This window comes from Musa acuminata, chromosome BXJ1-8, assembly GCF_036884655.1.
Source record: "Musa acuminata AAA Group cultivar baxijiao chromosome BXJ1-8, Cavendish_Baxijiao_AAA, whole genome shotgun sequence".
Taxonomy (NCBI): Eukaryota; Viridiplantae; Streptophyta; class Magnoliopsida; order Zingiberales; family Musaceae; genus Musa; species Musa acuminata.
In genome coordinates this window covers 14099509-14125084 of record NC_088334.1, presented here as the reverse complement: position 1 = coordinate 14125084, position 25576 = coordinate 14099509, and the positions used below count along the sequence as shown (strand labels likewise).

Genomic DNA, 25576 nt, shown 5'->3' with positions numbered 1-25576 from the left:
ATGGAAGATCTACTTTATTGCAAAGATTTATATAAGCCTATCAAGGTTGAAAATAAACCTTCTACTAAGAACGAGAAGTTCAACATAGAAAAGCTATCACCTATATTAGAAGATAGATGGATATAAACTTGCATGAGCATATTTCTGATGAAACCAGAACCGATATTGTTTGGCAAATGTTATAAAACCTTTTTATAAAAAAGACAATGGGAAACAGAATTTCTCTCCTCGAAAGGCTTGTAAATTTGAAGTATAAAGATGGTGGTAACATTGTTGAGCACGTAAGCTTATTTTAGTATTTTGGAAACAAGTTGGTTGCTATGAAAATGAATATAGATAATGAGATGCAAGGATTATTACTTCTTAGCTCTTTACTAGAAAGTTGGGAAACGTTTGTAGTGACAATTTGTAACTCCACGCCAGAGGGGACTCTAACTATAGATATGGTTAAAGATAGTTTGTCAAATGAAGATGCCAAAAGGAAAGAACAGGTTGAATCTTCTTCTAGTGCATTTGTTTCTGAAAAATAAGAAAGACATGGAAAAAGTCATAGCAGAAATCTACTTGGTTATAGAGTAAAATCCTAAGTCTAGAAGAGATATCAAATGTTTCCATTGTAATAGGCCAGGTCACATGAAGAAAGAGTATAGGTTTTGGAAGCGAGAACAAAATAAAAGGAAGAAAAATAAGAAAGAGACCAATATAGTTGTTGCTTAAGGTAATATCATTATTGTTTGTGATGACGATTATATTAGTCTTGCAGCTTAGAATAGTAAGTAAGAAATTGACTCTAGTGCTTCATTTCATATATTTCTTGTGGTGATTTTTTCAAATCTTACACTGTTGATGATTTTGGTAATGTCAGAATAGGAAACAATGATACATCTAAAATTATGAGTATTGGAGATATTTGCTTAGAGACCTGTATTGAGAGCAAATTGATACTCAAAAATATCAGAAATGTTCCATATATTCGTCTTAACTTGATATCTACAGGCAGACTTGATGATGAAGGATTTGTACATTATTTGGTGAAAGCAAATGGAAACTCACTAAAGGTTTTCTAATTGTGACAAGAGGAAATAAGTTTAACTTTTTTTATGTCATGGAAGCTAAGCTACACAAATGAGAGATTAATGAATTTCAGAAGGGTGAAAGTATAGATCTTTGACATATAAGGCTTGGTCATATCAGCTAGAAGGGACTTCAAAATCTTGCTAGAAAACAGTTCTTACCAGAGTTGCAATGTACATCTTTTAAATCTTATGATTATTGCTTAACTGAAAAAACACATAGAGTTATATTTCATACATATCCATCATCTAGAAAATCAAATATTATTGATTTAGTTCATACTGATGTTTGTATTATGCAAACTAGAACTCTTGGAGGTTCTCTTTATTTTGTTACTTTTATTGATAACCATTCTAGAAAAGTGTAGGCTTTTGCTTTGAAATCTAAATACTAGGTATTCGATTTTTTCAAAGAGTTTCATGTCAATATTGAAAAAGAAACTAGTAGAAAGTTAAAGTGTGTTCGATCAGATAATGGTGGCGAGTACAAGGGTCCTTTTGAAAATTATTGCAGGTTTCATAGTATCAGGCTTGAGAAAACAATTCCTAAAACTCCTTAGTAGAATAATGTAACAAAAAGGATGAATAGAACCATTGAAAATGGGATTAGGTGTATGCTTTCTCATGCCAAGTTACCTAAGTCATTTTGGGGGGAGGCTATGAGAACTACAGTTGAGCTGATAAATCTTTCTCCATTAGTTCCTCTAAAAAGTAATGTTCCAGAGAGAATATGGAAAGGAAAAGATATATCTTATAATCACTTGAGAGTCTTTAAGTGTAAAGCATTTGTTCATATCCCCAAAGATGAAAGGTCCCAACTTGATAATAAAACAAAAGGATGTATCTTCTTGAGATATGGTCATGCAAAGTTTGGGTATAGATTATGTGATCCAGTGAATAAAAAGATTATTAGAAGCAGAGATGTTGTATTTGTTGAAGACCAATTGTTTGATGATGATAATAATGTTGAGAAGGCAAAAACCTCTGTTTATATTCCTCGGAGTTTGGGTCCAGTTCCTTCACTTGTAGTTCATGATGATCATGCGGGAGATGAACAAGAAAATTATGGTGAAAATGTAAGTGATGATACTTAAACAGTTGATGATGCTGAACCAACTGAATAATCACCTCCACCACCAGTTGAGATTCCATTGAGAAGATCCACTAGAGAGCGATAACCATCTATCAGATATCTTCCATATGAATATGTTATTCTTACTAATGTGGGAGAGCTAGAAACTTACCAAGAAACTATTCTACATGAGCTTGAGAACCACACATATGACTTAGTAAAATTGCCTAAAGAGAAGAAAGTTCTCAAGAATAAGTGGGTTTATAAATTAAAGACTGAAAATAATAGCTCACAACAAAGATATAAAGCACAACTAATTGTGAAATGATTCAATCAAAAGAAAGCTATTGACTTTAAAGAAATATTTTCTCCTGTGGTAAAAATATCCCCTATCCGAGTTATTCTTGGTTTGGCTGCCCGTTTGAATTTAGAAGTTGAGTAACTTGATGTGAAAATAACATTTCTTTATGGTGACTTAGAAGAAGAAATTTACATGGAGCAACCAGAAGGTTTCAAAGTCAAGGGAAAAGAAAATATGGTATGTAAGCTTATGAAAAGCTTATATGGACTCCAACATGCACCTAGATAGTGATACAAGAAGTTTGATTCCTTTATGATGAGCCAAGGGTATAATAGAACCATATCTGATTATTATGTGTTTATGAAAAAATTTACAAATGATGATGTTATTATTCTACTACTATATGTTGATGATATGTTGATTGTTGGTCATGATGCTAGTAAAATTGAAAAGCTTAAAAGAGATATTAGTAAGTCTTTTGCCATTAAAGATTTCGGATTGGTGAAACAAATACTTGGCATGAAGATTTTTCATGATTGGAAGAAAAGGAAGATTTGTCTATCTTAGGAGACTTACATTGAAAATGTTGTTGAAAGATTCAATATTAGTAAAGTCAAAGCAGTTTGTTCTCCACTTGCAGGTTATTTCAAGCTTAGTTCGAAACAATATCCTACAAGTGAGAAAGAAAAAGAAGAAATGTCCAAAGTACCTTACTCATCTATAGTAGGCAGTTTGATGTATGCTATGGTTTGTACTAGGACAGATATAGCTCAAGTAGTTGGAGTTATCAACTGATTTCTCTCTAATCCTGGAAAGGAACATTGGACAATAGTGAAATAGATATTAAGATATCTAAGAGGTACTTCCAGGTTGTATTTATGTTTTGACAGTGATGAACCTGTGTTAGAAGGGTACACAAATGCAGACATGACAGGTGATACTGATTCCAGGAAGTTCACTTCGGGGTTCTTGATTATATTTACAAGGGGAGCAGTCTCTTGGCAATCTAAGTTATAGAATTATGTTGCTCTATCAACTACAGAAGCAGAATATATAGCAATTACTATAGCATACAAGAAAACTTTATGGATGAAAAGGTTTCTATAGGAATTGGGCTTGAAACAGGAAGGATATACTGTTTACTATGACAGTCAAAGCACCATTCACTTCTCCAAGAATTCAATATATCATTCTAAATCCAAGCATATTGATGTGAGATATCATTGGATTCATGATGTGCTTGAGTTAAAAGAATTACAATTGGAAAAGGTGCATACCAATGAGAATGGATTAGATATGTTGATAAAGTCTTTGCCTAAGGAGAAGCTTGAAGTATGTAGGTGAAGAGCGAGCTTAGTACAGCCCACCATATGAGCTGGAGGGAGAGAATTGTTGGGTCTAGCCCATATGTGGGCTATAAGCCTAAATCAGTAATTAAAAGCAAAAGAAAAGGGTTTTGAGCGATGTGCGTTCATGTAGGAGGGGCAGCAGCAAGCGCATGCAATAAGCGATGGCGGCGCAGAGAGAGAAAAAGGAGAGAGGGTAGCGTCCGTGCGTGCAGAGAATGATAGCAGCGCACAGCGAGAGGAAAGAGAGAGAGAGAGAGAGAGAAAGAGAAGGAAAAAAAAAAGGATTCTGAGTTTTCTACTTGACGATCAGGGGTTAAACTTTGTCAATTTTGACCCAAATTTTATGTGGAGAATCCTTACAGCAAGCTCTACAATCATAATAGTGTTGATCTACAGTTTACCCTCTCTGAGGTACTTTCTTATAATATCTATTTTGTGAGACCTAAAATTGTCTTATTATGAGATCCATCTATATGACGAAGATATGCTATTTTTGAGTCAAGATATATGATCTTGATGTTATTGTGATCCTCTTACTATTTTAGAGAAGACTTATTATAAACATATTATCATTACTATTGATAGTGAAAGTTTGAGGTGGACTACGATCCCGTGATTTTTTCTGCATTAAAGTTTTCACGTTAAAAATTTGATTTCGCTATGTGATTGATTTATCGTTTATGTTGTTCTGATTGATATTTACATTTTTGATATCGAATTGATATTTTGATGATGAACCTATTTTGATAGAGGAAAAAAAATTATTCCGTTTTAACATATTTTTTCCAACTTTCATGAATACATGTACTAGTCAAATAACAAGTGCCGCACTTAAAAAGGCCGATTACAATTGTCGCATACGGCTTACAAGACTGAAGAAGAAAGCATGTATTGTCGATCATAAACACGGTTGCGGCATGATGAGTCACATGGATATGGACAATCAATTTTTCGAAAGGCGCTTCGATCGTAAAACCAATCTCCCACTGCTTTGCCAATTGGCTGCAACATGAACAATTAAACAAACAAATAATCAGTCATAACAAGTTGACAAGAGACAGGAGATGGAAGCGATATAGCTCGATGCCAGGCATCCTAGACATACTAGATGCAAGTGTGTGTGTGTGTGTGTATAGGCCTTAACTTAATGCAAGTGTATCTGAGGTTATGTGGTAAGAAAAAAGAGCTAATGCTGGCCATCAGCAGAAAAAATAATGATAATGGATATACTATTTCACCGGTAATCAATTAGAATGGTTGGTGCGGTGTACTAAATAAATGATGCCGCAGTAGTATATATATATATATATATGATATATCGAATTGTCAACCATGCATGCATGCATGCAGCTGCTTTCCTACTGTTTGCAGAATCCTCTTCTCTCTCAACCTGGGTTCCAGAATAGTGGAGAGCTTACAATATTATCCAGCGCGGGAGAATCAGCAGCTAACCACGTATCCTGACTTCCGGACTGGCAGTGAGCATAGCATGAGTTGATGAACATGCCTCTTGCAGATGAGTTCCCGAGTGCTGCCAGAGCATTCAGAAATTCTGACCGGAAACCTGTTTAAGCTCCCATCAAATCATCAGTCGATGCTTGATTACACGTATTGTACTTATATCATAATTAATTGTTATGGGTGATCTGACATCCATTTTGTGAATATTATAGCTAGCAGATGTTATGCAATATCTCAAGCAGCTCCGCCAAACGTTTGGGGGGAAGGAAAGTTCTAACCTTGCATGATTTGAAGTTGATCCGAAGAACACTGCTTTATGTCGAGCTTGCAGTCATTCCAAGTTTTGTGTGGATCGGCAGCACTCGGTGCTAAAATGTTTTTGATCTGTGATATCGTAGGAGATTTTTTATTCAACAAGCACCAAGCATAAACGATGATATATGCATGTGCTTATGAACGACTAGGAGATTGAAAATAATTGCTGCAAGTCTGAATCTACATCAACTCAAACATGCACGTTATAGCTAACAGCGTCTGAACAATATAGTAAATGGTTAGTTCACTTCCTCGGTGAAAGAAAAAGTTATTATGGAAGTGAAGGTTACTACAGTTTCTGTCCTTTTCCTGTATACATACTGCCAATGGCAATATATTTAAAAACCAAATTAGAACTTCAAAGAAAAACAATACCCTTTTACAAAGAAAATTATCTTTGATGCCGTGAACAAAGAACATGATACTATCATGATATGAAAAAAAGAATCATTTTCTATAAAGCATGATATTGGGAAGCAGTACACCAGACTTGTTCTGGGGAAATTTTACCTGCCATGCATCGTATGCTGCATTCAGAATAAAAAGGGATGTACGCATCTGCGGCACCACATATTGCGGGAAAAAGCACTGGTTTGTGTATGTATGAAAAAATGTTAGTGCTATTAGAAAGCAACATCATCTATATGCTCTCCAAAAAAAAGAAAATTCATCTGTCATTGCATCATTAAATGTCATGTTCCTTACCATACTCGGAGTCATTCTTGATGTGCAGGAAGATGGCAAATTCTTTGCAGATCCCTAGAGAACATGATAGCATCAACCAAGCATGAACAGGTTAGTACTACTCAAAACAGGGGATGCGACCAACATTCACAAGGTAATCATGCATAATTTGTCATTTTGGGTCAGACAAATCCATAGTTCTTCATATATCAGATTAAAATAGCTAATGAATTCAAAGGATGCAGATATCTATGGTCAATAGGTGAAAGAAGAGACATACATGGGTGTTGACAACCTCACTATAGTAGGCTTTGATTGATTCTGTCCCAGTTATGTCCTTCCTGTTATTGGTATGCAACCATGGAAAGAACATCTTCCTCGTCAAGTATTTAGCAGTCAAATGGACTAAAGTATATATTAAGAAAAAAAGGAAATCAAAGCATGGCCTTACGTACGCATTAATAAAATAACCAGCATCGGAGAGGCACTTAACAGTGGCACCTGCTGGTAGAAGATCACCAAATTTGTCACAATGCAGTATGGATGCCAAGCCACCTGCTGAACAACCGGAGAGAAGCGCCTGCAACCCATTTTTTGTATTAGAATGTGGAATCATTGTGGAAGGAAAAAAGTGTCAGTACAACAACCTACGTTTTCTGCCTTGTTCATCCCCTTTGCTAGTAGCTCTTCAATAACAGCGAGCCAAATCTTAGCTCCTCGAAAGTAGAGCTTCGTTGCCTAGTAAAACAAAAGCAGAGAAGAAAGGTCATGGACTTCACCAAAAATACAATCTGTAACTTGCATCATTCCGTTTATGCTAGACAGTGAAACGTGGTATGCATGCAAAGAGCGTGTGGGAATTCAGCCAACAAAAGCAATGTCTTAATTAATTAAGGAACTTGATCACTTACAGGATCTACTTCATCCACATCTCCTGTAAATGATGAACCATCACAGTAGCGAATCTTGACCTTATTCCAGTTGTAGAAATCTGCATATATACTCCAACCAACATAATTCATGCAAGAAAACTGCTTTAGCTTGCTACAAGGAGTATTTCTCAGTTTTTTTTTCCTTTTTTTTGTGAAAGAAAAAATTTGTATTTCTTTTAGATAGCCACATGTGATTGAACAGTTTCATGCATCTGAATCATCAAAAGCCACAAACTGCATTTGACAACATGCAGTTGCCAAATGGATGGTGGAAGTTAGATCTATCATAAAGAGAAAGCAAATTTCCTAAGATATACGTAGCTTCCATTAATTCATGGTTTTGGCTAAATCATTTTCCAAATGATAGGAATGAAGTCAAACCTGATATGTCCAAAATGATTTATTTTCACAGCTGTCTTCCATGATTAACTTTTGATAGGTTATTTTAAATGCACTTTCCACGAGTACAGTATAATAATGGGTATGCTTCGAGAAACTTTACGTGGTTACCAGTTCCATGGGCTCACTATTAACAGGTCCAATGACTATTCTCTAATAGGATGCCCTGAAGCCTCCAATTCAGATCCTTGTTCCTGTTGTCTATGCCTAAGATCGTATATTTTAGCAATTTAGTCACAAAAGAAGAAAACAAAAGCCTTGAAAAACGAATTGAAAAGTTGTTCTTTACAAAATTGTGCCCTCTGTTTCTTTTTACATTTTTGGGTTAAAGTCGATTTTAGCCCTTATAGTTTTGGACATGGACCTCTCAGGTCCTTACAGTTTACTTGTGTTTAAAATAATCCTTATATTTTTAAAAACATAGCATATAATCCCCTCCCGTCAAGTCGAAGTTAACAAATGTTAGAGTCTGCTTACATGGCATGCTGACTTACAATAAACTATTAATATAACGACACATGAAAGTTAGGGTTAAGATCCATTTTAGCTCATGTGGTTTTAGCTAGGACGTCTTAAGCCCTTATGGTTTACTCATATCTAAAATAACTCCTACATTTTCAAAAACGTAGCATATAAGCCCCTCTCGTCAAGTTTGAGTTAACAGACGTTAGAGTATGCTTACATAGCATGTTGACTGAAAATAAACCATTAATATGATGTCACATGTAATTTAAGTTTAAAAAAAACTAAAACCTTCATTAATGACGGGAGGAGGCATCGTCGTGGAAATGACCACCACCAGCAGCACCGAGCCGCTGCTACCTAGTAGGGCGTCATACGCACGCAACCTCTCCTGCGTTAATGACAAGCTCAGGAGCCTTCGGTCCTGCCTCAGGTGGATGTGCATCAACCAGTTTGACGCTAGGCACGTAAAGGTCTCTTGGTCCCTCTTCCTCCTCCAAGGCATCTTTGTCTCCACCGCCTCCCACTTCTTCCTCTCCTACACCCCCACCTGTCGCACCCACAATCTGGTGGTTCAACTCTTCCTCACCTCCGCCTCAGGCCTCACCTACCTCTACCTCTCCGCCTTCGTCCGTCACTATGTCCTTCGTCGCTTTCTCTTCCTTGACAAGTTGGTCGGGGAGAGAGAGAAAGTGTGGGAGGGCTACATGGAGCAGCTCAACCACTCCTTCCACCTACTCTCCGTCTTCGTGATGCCATACTTCGTAAGGGAGGTGGCTTACAAGGTATGGTGGTAATCGTTGGGATCGGAGTGGGTGCAATTCGTGGTGACAAGCAATGCCATGGTGGGCGACGTGGTGGCATGCACCCTAGAGCTGATGAGTGACATCCAGAAGCTCTTGAGCTCGTCATCAAGGTGGGAGAGGCTACGTGAATATGACACCCTGTTAGGCAATAACGGATCAGTGATGTTGGTGGTGGTTACTTCCACGATGACGCCTCCTCCCGCCATTGATGGAGGTCTTAGTTTTTTTTTTTAAACTTCAATTTTACGTGTCATTATATTAATAATTTATTATGAGTTAGCATGCCACGTAAACCGATTCTAACGTCTATTAACTCAGACTTGATGGGAGGGGCTTATATGCTTCATTTTTAACAATGTATGGATTATTTTTAAAATGTACAAGAAAACCATAAGAGCTTAGGAGGTCCATGACCAAAACCATAGGGGCTAAAATAAACCTTAATCTAAATTATACATATCATTATATTAATGATTTATTGTGAGTCAGCATGCCACATAAACAAACTCTAATGTCTGTTAACTCAGACTTGATGAGGGAGAGCTTATATGTTATGTTTTTGAAAATGTATGAGTAATTTTAAACACGAGTAAATCATAAAGACTTAAGAGGTCAATGGCCAAAACAAAAAGAGCTAAAATAGACCTTTCACCCTACCTTTTTTTTTTTGGAATTTCAAAACTTCATTTCACATAAGCATTAGATGGAAGTTTCTTCTTCTATAGCTTTTAAATTAAAGAAAGATGTTAGAATCTTTAACATCTAATTAAGTTCAAATGTGTTTCAAATACATGGTAAAATCCATAAATTACGAATAGAAATGGTCAAAAGATAGTATACCAGGGTTTGAGTTCTGGCTATTGCCTAGGATCCCAGAGAAGGAAAGAGGCTTCATATACTTGGATGAGCCTCTAAAAGTGTCTCTTCGAGCTAGACAATCTTGGACATTCGTGCACCAGCCTCCTCCCTGCCAAAGCAAGATAAACCTGTCACAGACCAACTAAGAATAGTTAGAAGCTCCTGGGAGCTTGGCCTTTTCCATGGCTTAGAGCAGTTACAACCCTTCTCTCACCTTTTTCATCGAAAACCTCGACTCTTTTGTTACCATGGATCAACTTTGTGCCTTTAGATTTTACGTATTACCCTATATACATACATACATACATATATATGTGTGTGCGCGCGCGAGCATGCACGAAGTTAGGAGTTTATTAGCTAGTTCTAAGGTGTGTTGTCGGTTCTCTAGCAAACCAGTTGATCTGCAAGTCTTTGAAATCACATGTAGTTGTGGCTCCAAATTGCAATCCAGGACAATTTCCAACCTGTGTCCTAGCTAGCAGCTATAAGTACAACAATCACAGTGCAACTCTGATTGGTTTGATATCTGAACAGCAGATAGTGTTTCGATCAGACCGATTCAAAAGAAGGCATTATCTTACACAAGATAAGGCAGAGGAAATAGCTAACCTCCATGTGAACCAACCAGTTGTTCATCCCAGAGCCAAAACCCGGAGAGAAATGATAAGCTGGAGGGCTCCCATCCAAGCAGACTACAAAAGAGTTGAAAAGCCTTTAAATCCTAAAGGACTGCTGGCTGTCTCCTGAACCAGATTACAAGAAACAACAGTACTGCGGCAAGGAGAGAGAGAGAGAGAATCTGACCCGCTCCTTCGTCTACTGCACCTTCAAGCAATGTCATGGGTACATCAAATCCGTTTACTACAAGTGCGGCTAGCAGGCAACATACACAAACGAGGGGACAAATCCGTGCTCCTAACTTATCATTGTCCATTCTGCAGAAGCAATTCGAAATATTAAGAACAGAGACACGTCTCACGAAAAGCACTTACCGATCAATCACAAGAGCAAGGCACAGAATATGACGTGATAATTCAAGCAAGAACTTGGAGGTTCTGGTTAGAAGCGGAAAAGCAAGATGGTGTTCTATCGTACGTGCTAGAATCTTCATTTTGGTGATGCGCCAAGTGAGATTTTGGTGATGTAGTCAACAAGGCAATCTAATTAAGTAACGTGATCCGAGATAAATGGAGGGCCTCTACAAAATCTGATGTCCTGTGGTAAACATAAACTCCTAGAGTTCAAGATCCAACTGACCACGACGCTAGCTCTTCCCACCCCCCCAACCCAAAAACAAAAAAAATAAACAATAAAATTCTCAAACTCACTAATAATGAAATCGAGAAAAATCTCCGTCCTTCCGATTCATGTGGACTTCCTCGTTATAAAAGTCATAGAATTGCGTAAATTTCCAATGGAGCGAACTGAAAGCGGAGCTAAAAAACCAAAAAAAAGAGGGTGGGGAAGAATGTATGATTTGCTCCTCATCAAAGCAACAGAACGTCCGAGTAATCTAGCAACAAATTATAGAAACAAAATCTCCAGAAAGGAAAAAAATGCACATATTTTTCAAGAAGGGAGAAAAGCATAAAATTTGCAACACCGTGCATACCTGAGAATCTCGAAGAACCAGATTAGGTCTACTTGGTAATCCTCTTCAAAGAGGGAGCGGCAGTGGAAAGCATATAGAAGAGCGAGCCGAGGACTCCCATCGACAGTCGTGGCTTCTGATGTGGCTGAAAGTGATTCCCAAAGAGGTGTTGACGCCTTGGTGTCGTGTTGCGTCGGAGTTGCGCTTATCCCACTCCCCGGGGTCCCGACCTTAGCAGAGAGATAGCTGCAGCAGTAGAATGAAGCAATTACCGTGGTCGGGCTTGGCCGCGTCCGGGAATCCAGTGAATTATTGTGGTCTTGCCGGTCAGGAACCTTTTTTTTTTTATTTTAGGATATATTTGCGAAGCAGCAGGTGGCTGTCGGTGATTGCCATAAAACCACAAGGACTCCTGTTGTCCTCTTCACCTGCTTCGGTGTGATGTGTTTCGGTCATTCCTGGGTGTCGGCCAAAGCTTAAAAGTAACTACATATCTAGAACCGTGCTTTTTCTTGCATAAAACGTTGCTCGATTGACGAGCCTAAGCTAACTTTGCCAAAAATTATGTTCGCATTTATTCAGCTAGGTTAGTTGTTATCTATCTTTTTTTTGTTTTAATTAATTAATTGGATGAACGATCACAGCAATTAAGAATTGGGTATTTGCATCCCAAATTTAGTCCGTGTCGAGTGAGAGTGTGCGGAGTGAGACGGTTTCAGGGGAGAATAATTTTGCTTTCTCCATTTTAGTTTTGAATATGCGATGGATAGGTCGTCGTTTGTACTTGTAGTTTTATCATCGTTAATTAAATGACTACGAATCTCGTTTTTATAGAGCAATCAGTGTGTACCAAATATGCCAGAAAGAAAGCGTTGTCTAAATTTAGTCATCGAGATCGAGGTGGCCGTACCGCAGATTGAACAGACTTGCCTCCTCTATATTAATTTGGACTAGTGAAACAGGCAGCAAAACCCCGGTGGAGGGTATGCATGCATGCATGTGAAAGAAAAGTCCAAACATGATTACTTTCCGAGTTGGAGCCAGGCGTGACAGGACGAAACAACTACCGCCCGTGAAACAGACGATGCAATAATAAAAGTCTCTTCTCTCACTCCGCATCTGTTATCTTTGTCATCGGTATCATGCCGACCTCGTTAGGCACATCAACGGGACGTATACCATTTGTATCGGCAACAACCTCACCGAACAAAGAATAGTGGTTCCGATAACAATTTGAATTTTAGATTTTGATGATAAAACCAATGAGTTTATGATTTATTTTAAGTAATGTGAAATTAGCTTCGATCAACGAGAGACAAATTGATTAAAGTAGGAGGAATCAGACGTTGGATCGGAGTTGAACATGTCAGGAGATTGGACGTCGGGCCGGAGGATCGGTCGACATGCTGACAGAAAGACTTTGTATTGTGAGTTCAGGCATCGGGTCGAAGGATCGGATACTGTGCCAATAAGATCAGATGTTGCGAGAATCAATATGCCAATTGTGCAATACGCTAAAAGAGAGGATGATGCGCCAAAGGATCGAACGAAGCGCTAGAAGAACCAATGTTATGTCAGACAATATATAATTCGTGCTTTGTAATAATTTGTCTAGATCTAATTAGTTTAGGTATACTTAAGTCGATATTGGGGTAAAACAATACCAACTCAATTAAGGACCAATTGAGCCTAAATCATGGCTGAATTGGGCCTACTATTTAGTCCATTTAATATCATATAATAGGGTCTGGCAGTGGTACCGCCCAGACATTGTCTCCTAAACTTGTTGAGTATTTTACCTCATTGTCGAGAGTCACCAAAGCGAATTTGTCGTTTCGTCTTCATCGGTTTGCTCCTCTTCTTCGGAGGTACTCGTTTCATCCCAAAGTGTTTATTTCTTGTTGCATTCATAGCAAGTAGTTATGTTCTTTTTAAGTTTACTTTTAATTTTTGATTCTTGTTTTAAAATTTTTTTAATCTTTATTGTGAGAGGTTCAAGTTCACTATCACTTGAGCTTTCACTCGAGTGGTCTTCTTTTATTCTAAGTGCAAAATCCTTCCTGTTCTTTGGAAGGTTATTCCAAGTTCGTCGTGTGTCACATTGGTCATTTTGTAGGCCATCAAAGACCCGATAAATTCTTCGATCGAAAAAATATTCAAATCTTTGGCCTCTTGAATGGCCGTTATTTTAGGATCCCATGTTTTAGAAAGAGATCGTAAAATTTTGTTTACAAGTTCAAGATTCGAAAAACTTTTAGACTATTGATGACATCCGTAAAATGGGTGTACATGTCTCCAATAGTTTCATTTGGTTTCATTCGAAACAACTCAAAATCATGCATGAAAATATTAATCTTCGAATCTTTAACTCTACTAGTACTTTCGTGTGTGATTTTAAAAGTGTGCCAAATATCGAAAGTCGTTTCGCAAGTAGAAACCCGATTGAATTCATTTTTGTCTAAGGTATAAAATGAGACATTCATAGCCTTTGCATTTAAAGAGAAAGTCTTCTTCTCCAACTCATTCCAATCGTTCATTGGAAGAGAAGACTTTTGAAAATCAAATTCGACTATATTCCATAAATTGAGATTTAACGAAAGCAAAAAGCCTCTTGAAAGATTGACCCTCTTGAAAGTCGAAAAGAGTAATTTCTCTTTGGGTGTTAAACCAAATGAGAAAACGTAGCTTTGATACCAACTGTTAGAAACAAGTCGGCACTAAGAGGGGGGGGGGGTGAATTAGTGCAGTTATAAAAATTACGTTGGTTTGAAAATCTCGTTGCGATTAAACCCATTTTGGAAGATGTTAACTTGAAAGCATACGGAAGAGTGTAGTGGATGTAAAGCAAGTAAAAAAGGATAGTTTGCAGTAAATGTAAATTGCAAAAAGTAAATACAAACCGAGTTATAGTGGTTCGATCATCGTGACCTATAACTACTCCATCGATTCCTCTTCCGTCGAGGCCACTGGCATCCACTAATGATCTTCCTTTAATGGGCGAAGATCAACCACCCTTATAATTCCATTCTCCTTTTGACTAGTTCAGGAGAGAACCTTTATAACCCCACTTACTCCTCCCTAAACAGAATTCTAAACATTTAAGCTAGAGGAGGAGAACTCTCAAGATTATAACAACATTTTTCCTAATTTGTATACTCAGTTGTGTATATGTTAACCAAGGATAAGAGGGATATTTATAGGCCTCAAGTTTATTCAAACTTGGAGTCTAAAAAGGTCTTATCTCGGGTTTCCCGGGTCCTAGTGGTACCACCGCTTGTGTTGGGCGATACCACCGCCTGTGTTGGGCGGTACCATCACCTACAGCACTGACATTATGTGGTACCACTATCAATTGGTTTCATCATCAAAATTCGAGATTCAACAATTAGCGACTCTGTTGGGGATATCATTGTATTATCATTGGAATACAAAATGAAATCAATAACACAAAATGAAACTCATAAAAAGAAAATTATATTATCATTGGAATCAAAATGATAAACAAAATCGCTTCTTTAAAGAAGCCTTATGTTTAATATGTTATATTTTTTTGTCATGATTAGGTAATTTATTTTTTAGTTTAAATGATGATATATGCTTCGATTTGATATAAATGAAAAAGGCATGCTTCTATGAAATAAATCACATGAATTAAAACAACTAAAAAGAGGAAAGTATTTTTCTTGAAAATTTTTTTTTCTCTATCTTATCGATTTTTTTTAACTAAGAGATTGATAAAGTTACTTATGCCATTTTGAATCTCTTGAAAATGATTTTGAGTTGATGATTTGAATTTGAACGAGCTTTTATCTTGATTTTTCAAGAATTGTAACTTAAGATTTCTTATGCATAAATCAAGATATTATATCATTTGATCTCTTATGTCTCTTTTTATCATTTACTAAAGAGAATATCTCTTTCAAAATTCATGACTTAAAATTTCTTTTGAACATCTTTTACTATTTGATCTCTTATGATTCTACTTGTTATATATTAAAAGAAAGCATTATTGAAATCATGATATTGAATTCTCGGAATCAAAACTTGATATTTTTTTTAAGTGAATCAAGATCACTCACTTTTTATTCTCGAATGATTTCTTATATTTTATTAAAGAGAATATTTATCCAAATGAATCATAATGTTTCCTTGATTATTTTTCTCATAACTTGAGATGATGTGCTTTGATGTTTGGAACATTGTATACATAAATTGATTTTTCTTTCATGTTTGGATACTCCCTTGTTTTCATGAAGCATAACTCATCACCAAATTAATATTTCTTATTATTCTTTATGTGATGATTTGAAAATTAATGGAAAGGGGGAGAAAATAAGTGATAAATACTTAAAAATTTTATTTGGTATCATGTATGATATGCCCATAGTGATGATTGATTTATTTGATATCATGCATAAGGATGAAATGTAAGGTTTTAAAATTATACATATTTTAATTTGAAACTATAATGATGCACAAACATATTGAAAAAGAATTGATACTTTAACCTTGTCGTGATTTGGAAATTAAAATAAAGGGAAAAGAATTACAATATTGTATTCTTCCATTCTTTTGACAATGATATAGGGGGAGCAAATTTTGCTAGCATGCTAGATAGTTTGCATACTTAAAGAAGTAAAAAATTTGCTAATTTACACATCATAAAGAGAAACAAAAAAACTTACTCATCTCAAAAGATGCAAAAACATGTATAAAATTTGCTAGCTTGCATGCTCCAAAATTATGTGAAACTTACTAATTTGCTAGCTTACAAGTGCATGGAGAAAGAATTGATAGAAACGCAAAAATGCTAGCTTGCATGTTTCAAGTAGATGCAAAAACATGCTATCTTGCATATATCAAAAGGTGTAAAAATTTTGTAAAAAAAACTCACTAGCTTGCATGATGCAAAATTTGTTAGCTTGTTTCATGTAAAACATTGCTATCTTGCTAGCTTGCTATCTTGTATTATTTTTCAGAAACTTGCTAGTTTGAATATTGTAAAGAAAAGCAAACATGCTAACTTACACATCTAGCAAAATCTACAAACTTACAAAACTTAAAATTATTGCTAGTTTGCATGTTATAAAATGATGTAAAATTTTACTAGCTTGGACTTTGCAAAGGAAGCAAAAATTGCTAGCTAAAACATTGCAAAAGAAGCAAAAAATTGCTAGCTTGCACTTCTCAAAAGAGAAGAAAGAAAATTACTAGCTTGTATGATGATAAAACTTGAGATTAAGTTTATTATTTAATGATTTGAAATTATGTCTCAAACACTTGAAAGTTGCACTTCTCTTTTTTTTTTTTATGATAAAGGGGGAGAAACATGATGATGTTATGCATAATTTTATCATAACATGTTGCTTAGATTTTTGAATCCAAAAGTTTTATCAATATAGCATATTGATAGGGGGAGTTTGTTTAAACTTCGTCATAACATGATTTAATGTGCGTTTAAGTGACGTAGGAAGCTTCGATCAAGGTGAGATAATTAAAGTAAGAAGAATCTTGTTGGGCCAGAGAAAAACATGTCAGAAGATTGGACATCGAGCCGGAGGATCGGTCGATGTATCAGCAGAAGGCTTCGGGCCATGAGTATGGGCATCGGGCCAAGAAGAGCGAAAATTATGCCAAGGATATCAGAGTTGCAAAGGTCAACTGGCCGATTGGACAATAGGCCGCAAGAGAGGACGATGTGTCGAAGATTCAAACGAAGCACCGATGAACCAATGACATGCCGGACAACATGGTTCAAGCTTTGTAATAATTATCTAGATCGAAGTAGATTTTACTTGTGTAGGATTAACTACAATAGCGATCAAGGAATAAAGCAAAATGAAGTATCGGAGTCAAGAATGAGATTTCGTTGGGAGTTTGAGAGTTCGTTGGAAGTCCGGACGTTCGTCAGAAGTTCTGCTGGAATTAACCGAGAAGTCTAAGAGCTTATCGAAGAAGCTCTTTGGAACTTACCAAGAAGATCATCATGAAGTCCAAGAGCTTGTCAAGAGTCCGCTGGAACATTGCCGAGAGATCATCGGAAGTTCATTAGAAGATCACCGGAAGCTCGCCGGAAGAAACCATACTTATTTAGTTTAGTGTATACCTTAAATTTCATAGTTAGCACATAATTGGGTTTGAATTATGCCAACCCAATTAGGGGCCAGTTAGGCACATACATGGACTGTGTTGGGCCAAGTGAAAGGCTCAAATAGTGATCTAATAGGTGGCACCATCGTGGCATAATCTCCGAGACTATGTTAGGTGGTGGTACCACCCAATGTCAGTGTCAAGCGATGGTACTGCCAGACTAAGCGATGGTACCGCCTAATGTCAATGCTGTAGACAGTGGTACTGCCCAGCATAGGCGGTGGTATTGCCAGGACCCAGGAAACCCAGGATGAGACCTTTTTAGGCTTCAAGTTTGAATCAACTTGAGGCTTATAAATACCCATCTCATCCTTAGTTAACATATACACAACTGAGTATATAAATTGAGAAAAATGCTATTGTAATCTTGAGAGTTCTCCTCCTCTAGCCTAAGTGTTTAGAATTCTGTTTAGGGAGAAGTAAGTGAGGTTGTAAATGTTCTCTCCTGAACCTGTTAAAAGGAGAATCGAGTTGTAAAGGTGGTTGATCTTCGCCTATTGAAGGAAGATTGTTAGTGGATGTCGGTAGCCTCGACGGAAGAGGAATCAATGGAGTGGATGTAGGTCATGATGACCGAACCACTATAACTTGGTTTACATTTACTTCTTACAATTTACATTTGCTGCAAACTGCCCTTCTTTACTTGCTTTACATCCACTACACTCTTTTGTATGCTTTCAAGTTAACATATTTCGAAACGGGTTTAATCGCAACGAGATTTTCAAACCGACGTAATTTTTACCGCTGCACTAATTCACCCCCCTCCCTTAGTGCCGATTCGTTCCTAACAAAATTGTGTCAAGAGGTGGTATTGCCAACTAGGCAGTGGTACTGCCTAAACATAGTCTTACAGACTGTGTCAGGTAGTGGTACCACTAGACTGGGTAATGGTACTGCTTAGTGTCAGTTGTCAGATTAGCGGTGGTATCGCCCAGTGTTAGAATGACAAGCGGTGGTACCGCTAGTTATTAGTATGACAGGTGGTGGTACTGCCCAGTATTGGTGGTGGTATCACCAATACCCCGAAAACCTAGGATGAGACCGTTTTGAATATAAATTTGAATCCATTTGGGGGCCTATAAAAATCTCACTCATCCCTGCTCGGTTAACACATCAACTGAGAACAAAAATTGGGAAAAATACTGTTGTAATCTTATGAGAATTTCCCTCCTCTAGCTCTAAGTCTTGATTTCAATTTAAGAGAAGGGTGAGTGGGTTATAAATTTTATCTCATAAACCTATGAAAAGAAAAAAAGTGTTGTAAAAGGGTAGTTGATCTTCGCCCATTGAATAAAGATCGTTAGTGGATGTCGATGGTCTCAATGGAGGAGGAATCGGGAGTGAACGTAGGTTATGATGACCGAACCACTATAAAATTGGTGTTCCTTCTCTTCTTTGCTATTTACTTATTTTGCTACTGCTAGTCATAGGTGCCCAACAAGCCAATTACGTAAGTGATGTCACGTGTGACTTGACACAGAATCTTTTTGCTTATTATATTTTGGCATTTATCACTTTATATTGATTATTGCATATATACATGTATATATAGTGATGTCCTTGGATCCGTGCAATGGGAATCGGATCATGATGAGATTATAATAATGAGACCGATTCACCTTTAAACATAAATTCTAAATAATCCCGGTCATAGGTTACTCGAGAGAGACATCATGATAACCGGACAGACTAGTGTGCTGTATACCCATCCATATGATGGATGCAGCTGGTCACAAAGCTGCTCATGTGGGGACACTAGGGATACAATACAGGTGCTCATTGGAGAATGAGTTCACTGATTGATCCGCTTATGGAATGCTAGATGGTTGATTATGCCTTATTGTTAGATAGCAATTTCATAGTCTTAGTGGTGTATCTAGTCCTTAGACTTGAGACACCAAGGATGTCCTGTATGAGTGCTCCAGTCTTTGATACCAGACTTATAGGTTTGGATGTCCCAGATCTAGTACAACTGGTCATTGGGAGTGGTAGTCGACCTTATGAGGGCTATTAAATGTCGATAGAGGATCATCCACTCTTGGCGTCATAAGAGGAATAGTCTTAGTGGTGTATCTAGTCCTTAGACTTGAGACACCAAGGATGTCCTGTATGAGTGCTCTACTCTTTGATACCAGACTTATAGGTTTGGATGTCCCAGATCTAGTACAACTGGTCATTGGGAGTGGTAGTCGACCTTATGAGGGCTATTAAATGTCGATAGAGGATCATCCACTCTTGGCGTCATAAGAGGAATATCCCATGTGTTCTTGCTCAGACAAATCCTTGACCATGGTCATTCGGGTTGAGAGAGAAAGAGTTCTCCGGGAGAATCCGATTAGAGCGAGACTCGAGTAGAAATCGTATGGGTCTGATAGCACTATGCTCAATATACAGTCTCTAGGATATTAAATAGATGAGGGACTATAAGTACATGGTAACTGAGGACAGACATGTCCAATGGATTGGATTCCCCTGTATTGTCTGGGGACTACGGCGTAGTGGCCTAGTACGTCCGTAGTCGATGAGTCGAGTGAATTATTATAGAGATAATAATTCACTAAGTTAGAAGGAGTTCTGATAGGTATGACTTACGGCCAGCTCGATATTGGGCCTAGAGGGTCACACACATATGGTATGCATTGCGATGAGTAGAGATTCGGATATGAGATATCTGCTGGAGCCCCTATCTTATTGGATATCCAATAAGCCCCTGAATTATTGGATCACATAGACAAGATCCAATAAGAGCCCATGAGAGATTATTGGATAGAGATCCACTAATCTAAAAGGCTTGGGTAATTGGATGCAGATCCAATACTCACTAGGGGAGGATCAATTAGGTTTTGATAGGGGACCTCTATAAATAGGAGGGATTCAGAGCCTCATAGGCTAGAGCCTTTACTTGCCTCTCCTATTCCCCTCCCCCTCTCCACCTTAGAGCAGGCCTGGAGTTTTGAGGAGTGTCGTCGCAGCCCTACTGTGTGGATCACCGCTAGAGAGGAGGACGCTTGACCTCCTTCACCCTCTCCTAAAGATCTGCAAGGAAACAAGGATATATGATCTCCCTAGGTAACACAATCTACTCTATACGTAGTTTTAAGTTTCGCAGATTTTGCGCACCAATCTTTGCACGACGACGAACATCTCTTTGGGAATAGGGGATTTTGTTTTCTTGTTCTTCCGTTATGTATATGATGTTGCCCCCCAGATTTCCCAATAGTGGTATCAGAGCCAGGTTGTTCGTGCGATAGATTGGTTTTGAACTGCGTGTGGTATTTTGGAGAAACTTTTGAGATCAAAATCGTTGACGCAAAAGCGAGAAAGGGCAGCAACAGTTGCTGCCCTCGATCTATGTGCATGCAACGCAGTCGCAGGCAAGCAGCATAGGGGCTGTGTCTACAGCAGCCAGCCGACGGCCTGCTTGCAGTAGGCTTGCAGCCGGTGGGGCTAGCAACCCGCGGGTGCCCCACCCGCAGTCGCTGCCTGCAGCGACGCCAATAGGCAGGGCTGCAGGAAAGGTGGCCACCTGCGTGCGGGCACTGCGCCCACGCACAAGGGCGACGCTTGCGGGTGCTGGACCCACGAGTAGAGGCACCGCGGGGCGAGGCGCCTACGACCGCAGCGCTCACGAGCTGAGGCATCGTAGGGCAATGGCGCCTGCGGTCGCTGCTCCTACGGGCAAACTCCCCGTAGGGGTGGCCGCCCAGTGGGGCATTGCACCCGTGGTCACAGTGTTCGCGGGGGTAGCGCCACCCGTAGGGGCGCCAACCCACGGGGGTGCCCACCTACAGGGGCGGCGCCCCCACCCCCACCGCACAGGCCACCGCTAGCAGGGTGGCGGCCGCGGCAACAGCAAAAGGGAGTATGACATTAGGGAATACTTAGGCAAAAAGATATTTTTGCCCTTATGAATTTGAGAAATTTCAGTTTTTGTCTTTTGTCAAAATTATGAAAATACCCCTAGAAATTCAAAAATTTCCTACATATCCTTGATTTCAAAAAATATTAATTAATTAAAATTTTAGTTGATTATTATTTTTATTATTATCTAGTAGTCCTGCATGATAATAATTTATACATGTGATGTATGATATGTGGATGGATGATCATGGACCATGTGATGTGTGTACTTGTAATTATTATTATTGGGGTCTACGAGCCTCCATTATATTTCTCATTTATTGTCGGGCCTGCGTGCCTATGATTAAGTTATAATCATATGAGAGGGCATAGTGGGAGCATAGATGCGATAGCGGGACCCATAAGATGGACGATTGTGATGCATGGAGATACATCGAGATGTCGACGGAACCGACGAGGATGAAATGAACGATCACAGGGCATGAAGATGCACCGTTGTGCATATAGATCTTGATGTGAGTGATCAGGCCTACTGGCTCGGGTCTGATCACATTAGGTTGTGGTCCATAATCATCTGGTGTGATTGCTTATACACATACTAGATATGTATATATATTTGCATGCGATGTAGATATATATTAAATATGTATATGTGTGATATGTCATATTAGGAGACCAAATCATACAAACCTCTCTCTTTATAATATTAAGTCGGTAAACATAAGGCAATTAGATTGACCCACGTGGCCTTCCATCGTTATAGGTAGGAACTGATTCCCGATGTAGGTTGAGTTGGTCGAGTCCCTCGAGGCCCACCTATATCGTGACTCGCTATCTTGCTTATGACATAGAGATGTCACCGGTGACCTGAGGACATGGTATGCTTGGTCGAATCCCTCGAGGGTATATTATCAAATCAGACTCATCTTGTAACGAAGGTGTTGACTTAATCAAACATCATAGTTGGTCGAGTCCCTCGAGACCATGGTGATTCGGAGGCCGAACAGGACGGGAATCACAAGGAGTTGTGATAGGCAAGAGTTGCCTACCTTTTGGGCTTAATGTGATTGGTCGAGTCTCTCAAGGTTACACTAAGACGCTGATTAGATCCTGATCCCCACTAGAAGTCTGCTAGAGACTTTCGTTTCACGTGCTGAGGGTGTCGCGTGACTCGCTAGTAAAATAGTGGGAGCATATTAAGATAGAAGTCCATATCTTGATAGTTTATTTCTTGTAAAATCTGCATGTTATTCATTTCTGTTGCATCTTTATTTTCAGAAAATGTCACTTTTAAATCCCTTACGTGGCATACTTGATGTCAACCGCCTCACTGGTCTAAATTATACGGATTGGCTCCATAACTTGAGAATTATTCTCACGGCGGAGAAAATCGCGTACGTCCTTGATATAGTGATGCCTATGCCCGAGGAAGGGGCAAGCGAGGATGAGATCGCTCGCTACGTGAAGTACAATGATGACTCCACTCTTGCTCAGTGCTATATGTTGGGCTCTATGACTCCTGAGTTACAGAGACAACATGAAAAGATGGATGCCAGATTCATTCTCCTACATGTCCGTAAGTTGTTTGAGGAACAGAGAAGGACTCAGCGATATGAGATATCCAAGAACCTCTTCCGTGCTAGGATAACTGAGGGGACACTGATTCAGAACCATGTCCTAAATATGATTGAGTGGATAGAAAAACTCATAGGTCTAGGAATGGTCCTGGAGGATAATTTGTATGTGGACATTGTGCTTCAGTCCCTACCAAATTCCTTTTCACAGTTCATAATAAATTTTAATATGAACAAGCTTAAGGTAACTCTCCCAGAGCTCCTCAATATGTTGAGAGATTGCAGAGAGTACTATTAAGAAAGAGAAGCCAGTTCTCTACACTAGTGAGACCAAAAAGAAAAGGAAAGCAAAAAAGTCCCTTAAGAAGGGAAATACCAAGGGCAGACCAAGTAAAGCAAAAGTTGCTAAGAAAGACCCAACAAAGGACAAAGGCTAGTGCTTCCACTATGACAAAGATGGGCACTAGAAGAGGAACTACAAAGAATACCTTGTAGAGAGGGCGAAACAAAAGTTTGGAGAAGCTTCAGGTATATTCATGATCAGTCTCCAATTGTCAGACTCTTATGATAACACATGGGTATTGGATTTCGGTAGTGCTTATCATATATACAATTCATTGCAGGTTCTGGCAAGGCCTAGGAGACTAGAGAGAGGCGAGATGGACCTCAAGATGGGTAATGGAGCAAAAGTTACTATAGTAACTGTTGGTGAGGTCGCCCTACATCTGCCTGGTGGAGCTTTTATTGCACTAGATGCATGTTATTTTGTTTATTCTATTATCAAAAATATTATCTCCATTTTATGTTTGATAGTCAGTGTATATAAATTAGTTTTTGAGAACAATGGTTGTTCGATATCATTAGATGATGAGATCATCACGAAAGGAACATTACATAATTGTTTGTTTATGCTAGATACTACTCCATATATCATGAATGTAAATGTGTCTAAGAGGAAATGAGATGAGGTAAATAGTGCATACCTATGGCATTGTAAGCTAGATCACATCCATGAGGGAAGGATTTAAAAATTGCTAAATGATGGATATCTAGATCTATTCGACTATGAGTCATATGCCACTTGCGAGTCTTGCCTTCGTGGAAAACTAACCAACTCTCCATTTAGTGGAACTGGAGAGAGAGCCACTGAACTATTGGAACTCATATATAGTGATGTATGTGGACCCATGTCAACTCATGCCATTGGTGGTTACTCCTACTTCATTACCTTTACTGATGATTTCTCAAGGTATGGATATGTGTACTTAATGAAGTACAAGTCCGAGGCCTTTGAGAAATTCAGAGAGTATAAGAATGAAGTAGAGAACCAGACTGGAAAGAGTATCAAGACTCTTCGATCAGATCGAGGAGGTGAGTACTTAAGTACAGAGTTTACTCAATTCCTCAAGGACCATGGGATATTATCCTAATGGACACCTCCTTATACACCTCATCTCAATGGTGTGTCTGAAAAAAGAAATCGTACGCTATTAGATATGGTACGGTCCATGATGAGTTTCGCTGACCTATCCATCTCATTCTAGGGATATGCCATAGAGACCGCAGCTTAACTTCTGAATAGAGTTCCAACTAAGTTGGTAGTGTCTACACCATATGAGATATAAAAAGGGAAGAAGCCCGATCTTAAGATTGTTAAGATTTGGGGCTGTCTTTCCCATGTTAAAAGACACAACCCGGATAAGTTAGAATCGAGAAAAGAGCGGTGCAAGTTCGTGGGATACCCCAAGGAAACTTGTGGGTATTATTTCTATCATCTCGAGGACCAAAAGGTCTTTGTAGCTAAGATAGCAATGTTCCTTGAGAAGGAACACATTCTTGGTAGAGACAGTGAGAGCATGATAGAGTTGAGCGAGGTTAAAGAACCTAGCTCAAGCACCACTCTACAACCCAAGTCTGTTCAGGTACCTAACTTAAGTTCCAACTTTACGTAGGTCCGACAGAATATCTCATCCTCCTGAGAGATATGTGGGACATATTAGAGGAGAAGATGTTGAGGATATTGATCCTCAAACATACAAGGAGGCTATTATGAGTATAGACTCCAGGAAGTAGCAAGAAGCCATAAATTCTGAGATGGATTCTATGTACTCCAACAAGGTTTGGAACTTAATTGATGCACCCGAAGGTATTGTACCCATCGATTACAAGTGGATCTTTAAAAAAAGGATCGGAGTAGATGAAAAAGTAGAGACCTATAAAGCAAGGCTAGTGGCTAAGGGGTATCGTCAAAGACAAGGTGTTGACTATGACAAAACCTTCTTACCTGTAGCAATGCTAAAATCCATCCAAATTCTATTGGCTATTGCAGCACACTATAATTATGAGATATGACAGATGGATGTGAAAACTGCATTCCTTAATGGGAACCTCGATGAGGAGGTGTATATGATACAACTTGAGGGATTCGTGTCCAAGAACTTTTCAAATAAGGTGTGCAAGTTGCTTAGATCCATTTATGGACTAAAGCAAGCTTCTCGAAGTTTGAATATAAGATTTGATGAGGCAATCAGATCTTATGACTTCGTTAAGAATGAAGATGAGCCTTGTGTGTACAGGAAGGTAAGTAGGAGCGCTATCACCTTTTTGGTATTATATGTGAATGACATCCTGATAATTGGGAATGGCGTAGGAATGCTATCCACAGTAAAGGCTTGGTTATCTAGACAC

At 38.6% G+C, this 25576-nt stretch overlaps 1 protein-coding gene across 2 annotated transcripts; it reads right to left on the bottom strand.

Annotated features, from left to right (window-relative positions):
- Window positions 1-4556: 4556 nt before the first annotated feature.
- Window positions 4557-11641, bottom strand: LOC135587618 (pectin acetylesterase 8-like). Of its 2 annotated transcripts, XM_065079230.1 has the most exons (13): window positions 11325-11558; window positions 10517-10647; window positions 10322-10404; window positions 9695-9821; window positions 7167-7246; window positions 6907-6993; window positions 6711-6835; window positions 6536-6596; window positions 6277-6330; window positions 6082-6159; window positions 5535-5640; window positions 5214-5359; window positions 4557-4797 (listed from the first exon to the last, which is right to left on the bottom strand). In XM_065079230.1, the coding sequence occupies exons 2-13, from the start codon at window positions 10644-10646 to the stop codon at window positions 4660-4662; spliced, it is 1215 nt and encodes a 404-aa protein (XP_064935302.1). In that variant the 5' UTR covers window position 10647; window positions 11325-11558; the 3' UTR covers window positions 4557-4659. The 2 variants fall into 2 exon arrangements, with proteins under 2 accessions (XP_064935302.1, XP_064935303.1); XM_065079231.1 differs by having other exon boundaries at window positions 6536-6835; window positions 11325-11641.
- Between the last annotated feature and the right edge of the window lie 13935 nt (window positions 11642-25576).

Excerpts from the sequence above, each read along its gene's own strand:
- LOC135587618 (XM_065079231.1), bottom strand. The coding sequence starts at position 10,646 with ATGGACAATGATAAGTTAGGAGCACGGATTTGTCCCCTCGTTTGTGTA. Across the intron at positions 5,360-5,534 it reads TCAACTTCAAATCATGCAAG|GTTTCCGGTCAGAATTTCTG; the intron begins GTTAGAACTTTC and ends GAGCTTAAACAG. Across the intron at positions 4,798-5,213 it reads CTCCCGCGCTGGATAATATT|CCAATTGGCAAAGCAGTGGG; the intron begins GTAAGCTCTCCA and ends TTCATGTTGCAG.